The following is a 14,393-nucleotide window of genomic DNA, read 5'->3' on the forward strand; positions in this document are numbered from 1 at the left end:
TTTTAAAATGCATAAAGAGAGTTGTATTGACATTCCAGAGAGAGAAGATTACATCATCATACCCTATACATGATTGGGCTAATGTCTCTCCAACCTCCTAAGCATGTACATGAGTGGGCTAATGTCTCTCCAACCTCCTAAGCAGACTACCTACTATAGCTTTCTGATTAGGACAGCTATTGTTGTCTTAGGATATTATTATATTTAACACGACTATTACCAACTAACGACTACTAATTGAAATGAAAGAAAAAGGCCGTTTGTCTTCTTGCTTTACGTTTTCATCTTCAACCTGGGGTTCGATTTCTGACAACAGCGACAAAAGCTTCCCTCAATATTGTTCCCTTCTATTTCGGGTCCAGGATTTGAGACACGCCATGGAAACTCCATAGCAAGTGATCTCTATTCACCATCCATGGCTGACTTGTAATAGTTTTTTTTTTCACAATCCCTGCTATCAGAGCTGTGATTAGTGTTAGGGTTTTGGATCTGCTATTGGGGCCAGGTTTTGATCGATTCCATGGACTTTTATTTACCGCAGAAGCTTTATTCCAAGTAAGTCCCTTTTCCCCTGGTTCTGTGTTACAAATCTCTAGGGTTTTGATCTCTGTGATGAGGTTAGGTTTTGATCGACGCATGGATTCTTCACATAGGAGCGTCATTTTCTTCACATAGGACAGTCGGCCATTTGGTTCACTTTCAATGCTAGGAATTTTGTAGGTTACGCTAATCAAACCTTGCAAGTTTTGCTCAAGATTTGCAAAATGGCCACACCTCGTATCTGTATTAGCCAGGGAGCGCATCGAACTCAAGCCTTTTGTGTGGGCTGTACAAGAGCGATACGTTGTGGCCAGGATTGCACTTGCTGCCAGTGGCAAGAAGTTTGTGGGTGACTGGCTACACCTCATATCTCTATTAGCCAGGGAGCGAATCGAACTCAAGCCTTTTGTGTGGGATGTGCAAGAGTGATACGTTGTGGCCCAGATAGCACTTGCTGCCAGTGGCAACAAGATTTGCGAAATGATCACTTGGATTACGCTTGCATGTGTGCGTACGTCTATTTATGTATGTGTGTATGTATGTATGCCATGATGCAGAAATTCAAAAAGACGTATACTTTCAGTTGCCATTGACTGTATAGAAATCAAAGCTCTTCTTGAGAACTATGGAGCTTTCTTAGATGAAGTCGTTGCTTCACGTCGAGCTTGTCAAGCATGTACTTCAATATTCCCAAGCCACGTTGTGCAGGAGTGTGGATAATAAATCTAATGATTTTCCTCAAAAGGCTGTAGGCAAGGAATTAGAAGCCCATGAACAGTGATTTACTGTTGTATATAGAGAAAGGTTGGCATGACACAGCATACTGGTCTGCCAACATGTCTTCAGCCAGCATGCGGTTGGCCAGCTCTGGTGCCATTACATGGTTTACATGTGGTTTCCTGGCTTGGGTATGGCGTCAAAAGGCACGTCCCCTACCTCTTTCTTAGGGGATTTGTGTCAAGACATCTCAGAGACTTGCAGCATCCAAGACCAAGGATTGGTACCGGAGGAGATTATGAGCCAACAAGACACACCAACCATGGAGGCATTGTGAAGGTTCAACATTGAAGCCGTTGAAAATGGAGATTCTTAACCCAGTTTTGTAATCCCATTTCACTGTGTGGAAGTTACCCTGTCATAGTCATGATGAGGAACTGGTCTTGCTTTGAGATCATCCTGGACGAGAGTAGCTCTGGCTGTATGTATGTCCTATAGTTTTAAATATGCCAAGATGACTCTTTTCAGTACCTGCCTGTGTGAAAGCATCACAACTTGTAGTCTCTCTATGTAACGCCATTACAGTGATGTCAGGTTTATTGCCCGAAATGTGTTCGATGCATGGCTGTCTGCCTGCCTAGTGAGTCAAACAGCTGTTGGACCTTCTGGAATTGTGCTTCAAAATATTACCTCCCAGACTAATTATGCCTCCACTGCTAACTTCGTGAAACTTTTTGGGTCTTGAAAACTTCAGGCATTTTTATTCTCACTACCACTTCTTGGCCATCAATGTAAAGATGTCTTCCTGTAGTCCCTTACAGAGAGGGTATAATGCTTTCAGGTGTCTGTATATGCTTTGTGTGACAGCAGTGCTATTCATCTGCATAGGATAGAATGGAGACTAGCATCTTAGCTGGAGAGAGAGAGAGAGAGAGAGAGAGAGAGAGAGAGAGAGAGAGTAATCTCATAGTCTATAAACGGGTGTCTTTTAATGAAGCTAAGCATCAGAAATTGGAAGCTTTTTATAGTTCCTGTAATGAATGTACAAGTTTTTGAGGCCTTGTAATTATGCATTTTTTTGCAGATGGAGTTGAAATTATTATCTGTAGGATTGTGGCTTACATTTGGAAAACATAAGAGGCTGCTCTAGATCCTGCAGACATATTAAATAGCATAGTAGTAACACAAGGCATCCACTAGGTAGAGTGGGAAACTTCAACCAGAATTCTGGGGAATCTGGTGAAAGGTCAGCAGTTTATAATTGGTACTCTGCAAGCTATGGTAGATCAAAGGGACTTATTTTGACAATCGTTTGGAGATACTAACGCTAAAACTTAAAAGGAATGCCTTCCGAAGCAGTTTCTACTTCAAGAGCAATCAGTTTTGGATCATTCTGCAAGTGATCTGGTAAGGGGAAGCAGTATGACCACGGTATCAAGGCGGCTCCAACAAAACAGTTCTGATAGTTTGAATCAAAATAGAACAGCTGGGCCGTTTTCTTCAGATATGAAAAGGGCATGTAGGAAAAGCAGGGTACCCTATGTTGAGGAAAGTTCCACTGCCAGCACTGTAGGAGGTCGGCAATGTAGTGGGCAGTCTTTTGCAATCAACGGAAGTAACAGAAAAAGTGCAAGAAATGGCAGAGAGACAGAACAAGCCCCCAGTTGTCTACGTGAAGGAAGAGATGTTGAAGGTTTTGGGATTGTGTCCGGTTGTTGCTTTGGCAGAGTTGCAACCACTACAAGAAAACTTCTTAGCGAAGAAAAAGTGTTTTCAGGTTATGGATCATCTGAAACCAGTTCTCATGCTATGCAATGCAAGAAGACCAAGCATTCTTTTAGAAAGTTCAGCTGCATGTCCTCTGCTGATGTTCTTCCTTCTGTGACCTCCACAGCTGCTGCATCAAGTCATTTATTTGGTAGCAGGCACAAACCAAGGGCTGGTAATAGCAACCACAAAAGCCAACTTTTCAGTGGATCAAGGAATGGCAGAAGCTTGCTGGCTAGAAGTACGGGATGTATGCTTCGCAAAAACATCCATGGATCAGAAGGTTTACTGTCAGAAGCATGTGGCCCAGCGAATGTGGATCCATTACCTGCACAATCAGTAAGGTCTTCAACGTCAGCTCTCAGAGCTGGCAAATGGTGCTCAACAAGGCCAATTGTTATCAAGCCTGATACTGTGGTCTCAAGTGGCAACATGTCCCAAGTTAGTAGTGTTTTGCAAGTAAGGAATGATGGATACAACAGAAGAGGCTGGGGTATCTCAAGATTGTCTTTAGATTCCTGTGTAACCACTCCTGAAGGATATTTTGTTGAAAATGAAGGGATATCACAAGGGTTGGTAGCAACCCACAACAGAGATCCTGGCTTTTGTGTGAGGGACATTGGAGAAACAGATGCTGACAGAAGGAATACAACCAGAGGATGGTTGGATTCTGGGCTGTCCACCAGTACCCCTGATTGCATGAGTGCAGACTCTTCCATCTTGTCCAGGTCATCATCCACCTCGAGAAGTGCAAACATACCCTCCTTGTACAGCATGTGGCACCTCACAGGGTCTCTGGAATCCATGTCATCCCCTTCATCTTACATGAGTAGTCCCGATCTGCACCTATCAAATTCGGATGGGCTTTGTTCATATGCAAGCACATTCCACAGTCCTGATTTAAATAGAACAGTCTCTTCTCCAGACTACCACCAGGAGGGTTATCATGGACAGGCAGCCAGGAGTCCTGTTTTCAGGCCTTTTCGCCGATTTCCACTGCGGTCATTTGAAGAAAATGAAGAGTACTTCACTTTTGAAGGAGTTTCTGAGGTTTGTTGTCCTCTGACTATATTGTCTGATTTGTTTTGTTGTGGCTCACACACTCTTCTTTCTGATTTGTATTCATTGTACTTTTCTTAGATTCTCTCAGCTCGGGAACACGTGGAGAGAGATGAGATCTCTTATGAGGTTTTGCAACCTAATCCATTTCTCCATCTGAGAAGTTTAATCAGTTTCTAGGCTTGATGCATGTTTTGAAAACTATTGCAAGGAAGGAGGAGGGGGGGAGGGAGAAGAGGGACGGGGTGTGTACAGGCTATGGTTTGTGATGGTGATGCTTTTTTGTTTGGATTTTTCATTGATTTTACATTTATAGCTGCTACAGAAGAATGGAATTATACAGCAACGTTCCCTGCTTTATGACTCTTTACCTTGTTTATGGTCTTTTTGGTAACAGCAAGTTTTTATGTTGGAGGCAAACTTACTCCTTGGTGGGATGTCTTCACGTGACCATCACAGGGATCTGCGCCTTGATATAGATAACATGTCATATGAGGTATTTTCAGAGACTAGGAGTTGCTCAAGTATGGTGTACAAGTGAACAATCCTTTCAAAGGAGCTCAAAACATTCACACACACATGCATGCACGCGCGCGCGCACACACACACACACACACACACACACACACACACACACATGTACCCATGAAGAGAGAGAGAGAGAGAGAGAGAGAGAGAGAGAGAGAGAGAGAGAGAGAGTTCTATTAATGTCTACAAAAGAATAAAGGGTCTATGAGACCAAACATGTTACAATGTGTCCATGAAGTGACAAAATCATGGAGAAAAAAAACATAATAAAAAACAGAAGGGTCTATGACCCATGAGACCAAAAGTGTTACAATGTGTCCATGAAGTGACAAAATCATGGAAAAAAACATGATTAAAAACAAAACCCAACTAGAGCTGAGAGAAGAAACAACAGCTGTGTAAGTGCCACTGGTACAATGCTACAATGATATAATGTGAGGGGATCCAAGTGTCGACATCTATGACTGTATAGAGACTCTCCACATTCCCTGCCTGTGGAGGGGCACTCTTGTATCTGTGGAGGATCTCTCGGATGTGAAGTTGTTGGGTGAAGCATCTCCTAGGAACGGTGGGTCTTGGCCATCTAGCTCACTGCACTTGAATTGCTCTGTTTAGGGAGACGCCTTTTAGGTGGGGTGGCATCTGTGGCACAACTGTTGTTAGCGTGCGTTGCCTAGGGGCATGTGGGTCAGGCCTATCTCGTGGTCATCGACAAGGGCCTCCATCTTGGGTCGGGATAAAAGAAACTCGTGATGGTGCGTTGTGAGTTATCTGGGGTCTGCCTCTGTGGCTCTTTGCATAGGGGATCTTGTTGGATGGAGTGGGAGCACTCCTACAAACACACAGACACACACATAGAGAGCAAGCTTGAACAGAGAAAATGTGAAAGAGAGCTTGATGTTGGAAACGTACACAATAGATAATAATCTCAAAGTATAGGTACTAAGGTGTAAGAAAGTAAAAAGACACTTACACTTGTCCCGACTCCCAAGGCCTAACACACTGAAGTGTGTTCACACGAGAAAAAACCCTTGCCAGCACAAGGTAAAAAGTGTCCGTGTGTTCACACCATGACTTCCCGGAGGCCAAAGGCTAACAAACCCCCCTAAAGTGAATGGTGTGAACGTGTATATGGTGTGTGACAAATCACCCTGAAAATGGTAGTGAGCCTAAAGCTTTGCGAAATGTTGGATTATATCATCTCCAGAGGGTCTACATCATGTTTTTCATGCTTGTATTGGCCATTTATGAGGCCATGCATTGGCATTTCTTAGCAAAGATTATTCAGCATTTTTCTACCATTTTTTGGTATTTTTAGGCATTTTATGTAGCATTTAATGCTACAGCCATGCTGTCGGCTTGCTACAGTTGGCCGACTAGCATCTTGAGGTAGTATATAAGGGCTGGCTCCCTTTCCCTCAGTCCATCTCTTTTTTCAGCATTCAGTTGAGGTCATTAGCAGTTGCTACTGCTTCTCATCATTGTACAGCACCTACGGGCTTCCCTCGTGCTCAGATTTCAGCAATAAACATCATTTCCAGCATTTACAGGTCTTGTACCGGGGCCTACATCTGTGTTTTATATTTGCTTCACTTTCTTTCATGGTATCAGAGAAAAACGCTGACTTGTGAGCAGAAGAAAGCTGTGTTTTCTGTTTTGGAGCATAGGCTTCGACAGTTTGCTGCGTTTTCTGCAGATTTCAGTGTAGAAGGTGCTGCGTTTTCTTTCGGGAGCAGAGGCTTCTTCAAGAGTGCTGCGTTTTCTTCATCTGACACTTGGGACTGTTGTATTTGTGAATTGTCAACGAAGATTACTGATTTTTCTGATTGCTGAAGCCCTCTTCTAGGTGTTGAGGACAGGGAACTACATCTTGGAGAGATCTTCTTCCTCTCCTTTCAGTTTCCCACCCTCCCTCCCTTTCTTCTTGCTGTGCACAGCCTGAGAGGAGGACTTGCTGATTTTTTTCAGCCCCTTTCTTCAGAGAAGGTTTCTTGTCAGAGGACATGGCTTCACGAGATTTCTCTACTGCTGCGCCTTCTCCTGTTGATTCTCTAGCACCATCACAGCCTGGATTCCCTACTCCCACCGCTCCACAGGTGGTTCCTATTCCCAATCTTTCTTCTCTGAGTTTCTCTCATCCAGGTCTTGCTCCCACCCCTACCCACATACCATCCTACAATCCTCCCCAAGTTAGTGACTCCATGAAGCTTTCCGCAACCAACTATCATACTTGGTCTTTCTACACTCAGTTGTTGCTGGAAGGAGCCGGTGTGTGGATGGCTATCTCCATACCTCACTTGGTGGACCGTGCTTTGAGAAGCATATTGGATGCTCGGGCTCGTCTTATCATCATCCATTGCATGACTCCATCCATACATGCATAGTTTGTCTCTTGGAGTAATGCTCATCAGATGTGGACAGAGATCCAGAGGAGGTATGGGAGAGTTTCGACAGTGAAGACTGCCAAATTGGAGTCAAATCTGGAGAAGCTTACCATCACTGAGTCAGATAAACCTGATTGAGAAGATTGGAGAGTTTTCCCGTATCAAGTTGCAACTTGAGGAGTACGGGAGCACCATCAACAATCCCATCCATAAACTTCTTGGTAAGTTGCCTACTTCCTTTGATTCTTTCAGGGATAATATTTATTTCCGTGATCCTCGCTTCCCTTTTGAGGAAGTCGTGAGTTATCTCCATGACAAGTGCATGCTTCGTGGAAAAGGCAAGTCGGAGTCTGCTTTTGTTGCCTTTGACAAGGGCAAGGGCAAAGGCAAAGGCAAAGGCGGAAAAGGGAACTTCAACAACAGTAGCAACAACAACAAAAACAAAGGCAAAGGCAAGGGTAAACAGGATTCTAAGGAATCCAAGGACAAAAGCAATGAATGTGATTATTGTGGCAGGACAGGTCATACTGAGGCTCGTTGCTTTGCTTGTGATGATGATTCTCGAGCAGCAAAAGCCAAGTATAAAGACCAGGATGCTACTAAAGCATTTGACAAGGTGTCAAATCCCCAAAGGATCTCCTCGTAGAACGCTCCTGGCACGAGACGCGAAACTTGCAAACAAACAAACAAACAAGAAGGGGGTGCAGGCCTGACTCACCTCCTAACCACGACAACCGTGGGCAAGCCCACAGACTTGGCTGTCCCCACTGAGCCACGAGCTGAGCTAACCAGATGGACGTACCGACCAATCTCTACCTCGCGATGTCCCATACCGCCACGGAGCTACCCTCCCGGGCCTCGAGATTGTTGCCGGCCTTGGCTGCATGAAGCAGGTGCACGTCTGCACTAGATCCAAGCTCTTGACCATAGAGCTCTCACAAATCATGCGAGACTTTATATGACTAATGACTAACCTTGGCCACCCTTTTATAGGCTCTTGGCCGGTCATCGGGCGTCCACACTTGGGCGCCTGCCCGTCCATACTTGGGTGCCCGCCCGTTAGTCTATCCCTAACTCAGCTCGCCAACCAGATGGACGTACCGACCAATCTCTACCTCGCGATGTCCCATACCGCCACGGAGCTACCCTCTCGGGCCTCGAGATTGTTGCCGGCCTTGGCTGCATGAAGCAGGTGCACGTCTGCACACTAGATCCAAGCTCTTGACCATAGAGCTCTCACAAATCATGCGAGACTTTATATAACTAATGACTAACCTTGGCCACCCTTTTATAGGCTCTTGGCCGGTCATCGGGCGTCCACACTTGGGCGCCCGCCCGTCCATACTTGGGTGCCCGCCCGTTAGTCTATCCCTAACTCAGCTCGCCAATCAGCGTGCTTAGCTCCAAGCTTTCCCAAACCTCGAAGCTAGTCTTGCGTGCGTGTAGCACACGGTAGATACACACTGTGCACATGACATACTCCCCTTCCTCTAAGAGCTCACTCCTGAGCTCACTAAAAAGCCAGGGTAATCTCTCTGAAGAGTAGTCAATGTCTCCTATGTAGCGTCCTCCTCAACACGATCCTTCCACTTGATCTTGTATTCCGTGAAAAGCGTATTACGCAATCTTCTTTCACGAAATCCAAGAATCTTTTCAGGTCGGTGTGGAACAAATGTCATGTCCTCGACATCTATATGATTTCTTGAGGTGTAACTAACTGGTCTGTTTCACCCAGTACTTCCTTAAGTCTACTGACATGAAATACAGGATGAACTTTAACATGAGAAGGCAAATCCAATTCATATGCAACTGAACCAATCCGTCATGTAATACGAAATGGTCCACAGTATCTAGGGGATAATTTCGGAGATCGACCTGTTCGTAAAGTCTCGGAATCTTTCGGAACTCGCAAATACACCATCGTTCCTTCAGAGAACTCTTTGGGTGAACGATGTCTGTTAGAATAAAATCTCTCTCGGTCTTGAGCACTTCTAATAGATTCCTTCGCAACTTGTAACATTTCTTGCATATCTTGCAAAAAATTACGTCTGCATCATGCTGAAGTCCTGAGAATCCCACTGTAACAGGTGATCTAGGTTTAAAACCATACATAAGCATGAGAGGACTAAAACCTGTACTCGTATGCTTAGTACTGTTATATGTAAATTCTAACATAGGAAGATAATCCTTCCATGAACTCTGTCTTTTGGATACATATGCTTGAAGCGTATCCTCCAAAATTTGATTCACTCTTTCTGTTTGGCCATCAAATTGAGGATGATCTGAGGAACTCAAATTCAAAGTTGTTTCCAACTTCTCAAAAACAAGTTTCCAAAAATCACTCGTAAACTTAGAGTCCCTATCACTGACTATGTCCTGCGGTAACCCATACAGTCTAAACAATTGCTCAATAAACTGCCGTGCTGATTGCGTAGCTGTAATAGTCTTCCGAGGCGGTAAAAATCTAGCCATTTTTGTTAAGCGATCTACCACAACCCATTTAGAATCGTGGCCTTGATGTGTTCTTGGCAATCCGGTAATAAAATCCATGGAAATACTTTCCCATTTATTACCTGGGATTTGCAAAGGATGCAACAACCCAGCCTGTCTAAAGCGTTCAGCTTTATTTGCTTGACAAACTTGACACTTGAGAACATAATCTTCTACATACCCTTTCATCTTTGGCCAATAAAAAGTGTGTTTCACTAACGATAGTGTCCTGTGTACCCCAGGGTGTCCAGCAGAAGGGGCGTCGTAACACTCCTTAAGAATCTTGGACCTAATGTTCGGGATCTGTGGTACACAAATTTTGTCATTACGGAATAGTAAACCATTCCAAATCATCCATTGGCCTCTTATAGCCTGAATGGTAGGCTGTTCAGTCATCAAGTCTTGGTCAATCAATGAGCCCCCGTCTTGGATCTTCTGCCAAAATGGACCAAAATAACTATCAATCCTGCAAAGCCCTCTCAATGACTGAAATAAGTCAGTAGAAATCTTGGTGAACGACAAAGTATTCACCTCTCTAATTCGACTAAGCGTATCTGCAACACTATTCATGGACCCTTTTCGATAACAAATCTCAAAATCAAAATCTTGCATTAACTCAGTCCAACGAGCTTTCCTTCCTCTCAAATCATCCGCATCACACACATACTTGATTGACTGATGATCAGTCAATACCACAAACTTGGAGCCATATAAATAATGTCTCGCATGAATCATAGCATAAAGCTCCTTCTCAAGGGTTGGCCAACGAGATTGAATGTCGTCTAGCTTTTTACTTTCAAAAGCAACAGGTCTACCATCTTGAAATAATAGAGCAGTCGTGATGGCATAGTCACTGGCATCAATTTCAAGAACATAAGGCCGACTAGGATCGGGTAATGCTAAGATAGGTGTTTCCTTGACTTTATCTTTCAAAAGTCTGAAGGCCATATCCAAATCGTTATTCCAAGTGATAGGCTGATTTGACTTACGTCCACGACCTTTCAACAAGTCGGTCATCGGTAGTGTGAGCTGAGAGTACTCCCGCACAGATTTCTGAAGAAAAACAACAAAACCGAGAAAAGAACGAAGTTGTTTCACTGTTCTTGGTATAGGCCAGTCCAGAACCTTCTGAACTCGGTCATAGTCAATGCTCAATCCATCTCTAGTGATCTTGTGTCCCAAGTAAATGATGTTTGTCATAAAAAACTCACATTTACTTAATTTAGCATATGGTCGATTTTGTCTTAAAATAGATAAGATAATCATGAGGTGTCTAACATGATCCTCAAGAGTACGACTATATATCAAAATATCATCCAAGAACACCACCGCAAATTTTCCCAAATGTTCACGAAAAAGATCGTTCATCATTTGCTAGAAAGTGGCTGGAGCATTGGTTAACCCAAAAGGTAATACGAGAAACTCGTAATGGCCATACCTAGTCTGAAAGGCGGTTCTTTCGACATGCCTTTCATGAATACGTATCTGGTGATAGCCAGTGCGTAAATCTATCTTCGTGAAATATTTCGCTCTTGCTAACTAGTCAATCAGGTCATCTGATCCAGGGAGAGGATAACGGTTCTTAATTGTCAGCTTGTTCAATCTCTTGTAATCTATACACATTCTCCAAGTGTTGTCCTTCTTTCTCCTAAGCAACACAGGTGCACCCCAAGGTGATTTACTTGGACGGATTTGGCCCATCCTCAAATAATCTTCGAGTTGTTTAGCCAACTCATCTTCCTCAGCTTGGCTCATCCTGTAAGGTGGAATACTGACAGAATGGGCACCAGGGATCAAGTCAATACGATGATCTACTGCCCTTCAGGTGGTAAACTCGATGGCAGTTCCTTAGGAAATACATCTTGAAACGAATCAAGTATCTTCCGTAATTCTTTGCTTTCAAATACACTTAATTCATTGACATCCATGGAAGGTATGGGAAATGAAGAAAGTGGAATCAATACACAATGGAAAGCGGTATACAAAGAAGAATCCATTATATTTCCAAAATCAACTGTATTTACAAGAGGTCCCTGAGAGGGATGTTTACAATCACCTAAAATACTATATTGGGTGTTCCTATGTTGAAAAGAAAAAATATGACTAGACCAATCTATCTAGACTTGAAGAGTCTTAAACCACTCAATTCCTAATAACAAGTCTACATGTTCTAGGTGCATAACAAAGCATTCTAGAGTATCTTTATAGTCCTGAATCTGGATTGGTAGCATCTCCACCTTTCGATCCCATACTTGGCGACCCGCTGGGTGTCGTATCAAGACTCAATTTCTGCACAAGTTTGTAGTTAACAAAGTTGTGTGAGCTGCCAGGGTCTAGAAGAATGTGGATTCTATGGCCATTTACTTCTCCATAAACTCAGAGAAGATCATGCAAGCCAAAAACTTTAGAGTTGAATAGACAATCAGAACATGTACTAGGGTGAGAAAGTACAGTAACTGACGTACCTGTCAAAGACAACTGGTTAGCTGCCTTTGGCTTGGGTCCTGCGTTGGTCTTTGCACCCTTTTGCTTCGGGCACTCGTTACGCATGTGTCCTTTTTCTTCATAGATGAAACAACGTCCCTCCTTCTTGAGCTTCAAAGTCTTAAGGAGTCGTTTCTTCTTCGCTGGTGTCGAACTTGAATTCTTTGAAAGTTGGTCCGAAGACTTTCCTTCAGTCGTGTTAGCCATTTGTGCAGAGAACTTTCTTTTTCCTTCAGTCGTGTTAGCCATTTGTGCAGAGAACTTTCTTTTGTGCTTGCTCCCCTGCTCGGTAACGGGTTTAGACTTGGAAGAGACCAGTGGTTAAGAGAGAGATGGAGTTCTGCAAAGCTTGCATCTGGGCGGGGATTTGTGCCTGACGTTCCGAAGAAGAAGCTTCAAGAGCTACTTTGAACTCTTGGAAATCAGATTTGGACACATAATCGTCAAAAAGATTGGCATCGGTATCTTCCATAGCCGGCAAGCCTTCGCGTTCGATAAGGGGCTCCAACTTGGATTCTTGGGTCGACATCTTGAAGAGGACAAGTGGAGAGAAAATTCGATCTTGCACAAGAAAGTGCTAGAGAACTTGAGAGCTTGAAAACTTGAGAGATGTGCGGCAAGAAGCCCACTTAAGGGGTTTATATAATCTTCCCCAAAAGCAACTTGAGCTTTTGCTTTTGTGTTTATATATATATATATATATATATATGGATATATATATTCTGTTTTCTATAAAAAAAAACACCTTTAAACCTTAGGGGGGGTCTTTCAACTCTTTTAAAAATCCCTCCCCCCCTATTGTATGATTTAGCCTCTCAGGTCTTTGTACTGATGCTTGTATTTTGCAGCACCTAGGGAGAGTCTCCCGGGCTGCCATGCTGTATTCTTTGCTCTGTCTCTCTTATGAGCAGGCGAGATCTTTTGTAGCCCTACGGGTGTTTTTTATATAACTAATGAAAGGATCTTTTCTCGGAAAAAAAAAACTCTTTAAAAAAAAAAGTTTAATCTAAAAAAAACAAAAGCAGCCCAAATCGGCGTTCGATTGCTTTTACTGTTTTTTTTTCTCTCCCCTCCTGGATTTAGCGCAGCAGGCCTGCCCTGCTGCTGTAGCTTGCTTGGCTGCTGTCGCATGCTCTGCTGCCAGGTGTCCATGGTCGCCTGCGCCAGCCTGCCTGCGTAGGCGTGGCCCCTGTGTAGGCCTAGCCACATGCCGGCGTAGGCTTGGGCGCCTGCCAGCCTGGCCTGGGCCTGCGTAGGCTTGGGTGCCTGCCTGCCAGCATGGCAGCCCACGTAGGCCTAACCGCTTGCATAGCCGGGCCGCCTACAACAATCGGCAACAACGACTATACTCTGCCATCAGCACGTGACCAGCGGTACCCGGCCAGCACTCGACGATGCATAGCCAGCAATCGCTTCTCTCGCTCTCTCTCTCTCTCTCTCTCTTTCAAACAAAAGTCAATGTGCTTTTTTTTTTCTCTCTCTCACACAACTGTTCATGCGACTGCACAAACACAATCAGCCTTCTTCTTGCAAAGCAAACAACCCTGCTAAACCACCTACTCCCTCATCACGGGTTTCTTTGATGAAAAAGCAACATACTAATTTGAAAAAACAGCAGTATGCATAAACAAAACAGCAAGCTTCTTGAATACATACCTATCCTCGACCTCATCTTCTCTACCTACCGACTTGCTCGTTCACGAGGCACGCTCTGATACCACCGTCAAATCCCCGTGGGCAAGCCCACAGACTTGGCTGTACCCATTGGGCCACGAGCTGAGCTAACCAGATGGACGTACCGACCAATCTCTACCTTGCGATTTCCCATACCGCCACGGAGCTACCCTCGCGGGCCTCGAGACTGCTGCCGGCCTTGGCTGCATGAAGCAGGTGCACGTCTGCACTAGATCCAAGCTCCTGACCATAGAGCTCTCACAAATCATGCGAGACTTTATATGACTAATGACTAACCTTGGCCACCCTTTTAAAGGCTCTTGGCCGGTCATCGGGCGTCCACACTTGGGCGCTCGTCCGTCCATACTTGGGTGCCCGCGCGTTAGTCTATCCCTAACTCAGCTCGCCAATCAGCCTGCCTAGCTCCAAGCTTTCCCAAACCTCGAAGCTAGTCTTGCGTGCGTGTAGCACACGGTAGATACACATTGTGCACATGACACAAGGACAACACCAAAGATAAAGGCAAAGTTTCAAAGGAGGGATCTGTCAAAGTTGCATACATGGCAGTCACAGATTCATCCACTTCTTCAAAGGATTCATTCCTCGTGATCACAGATATGACTTCTTCTGAAGAGGTTAGTGTCACACCTGAAGCGGTGGAATGGGTTGGTGATAGTGGTGCTTCTGCCTACATGACCAATCAGGCCCATATCTTGGAGGACTACCAGACTATCTCTTCTTCAGTTCGTA

General features: G+C 44.3%; 1 protein-coding gene across 2 annotated transcripts in view; it reads left to right on the top strand.

Annotated features, from left to right (window-relative positions):
* The first annotated feature begins 225 nt into the window (after positions 1 to 225).
* Positions 226 to 14,393, top strand: part of LOC147635616 (uncharacterized) — a 30,489-nt gene continuing 16,321 nt past the window's right edge. Inside the window, exons 1-4 of one of the 2 annotated variants that reach the window (XM_086802989.1) lie at positions 226 to 555; positions 2,342 to 4,074; positions 4,165 to 4,212; positions 4,481 to 4,579. In XM_086802989.1, coding sequence (XP_086659115.1) covers positions 2,680 to 4,074; positions 4,165 to 4,212; positions 4,481 to 4,579 — 1,542 coding nt within the window. In that variant the 5' untranslated portion in view covers positions 226 to 555; positions 2,342 to 2,679. The remainder of the gene's footprint in view (positions 556 to 2,341; positions 4,075 to 4,164; positions 4,213 to 4,480; positions 4,580 to 14,393) is intronic. The other variant, XM_086802990.1, reaches the window with a different exon arrangement.

This window comes from Cibotium barometz, chromosome 9 (assembly GCF_041138505.1).
Source record: "Cibotium barometz isolate CiBa-2024 chromosome 9, ASM4113850v1, whole genome shotgun sequence".
In the NCBI taxonomy this organism is placed as follows: Eukaryota; Viridiplantae; Streptophyta; class Polypodiopsida; order Cyatheales; family Cibotiaceae; genus Cibotium; species Cibotium barometz.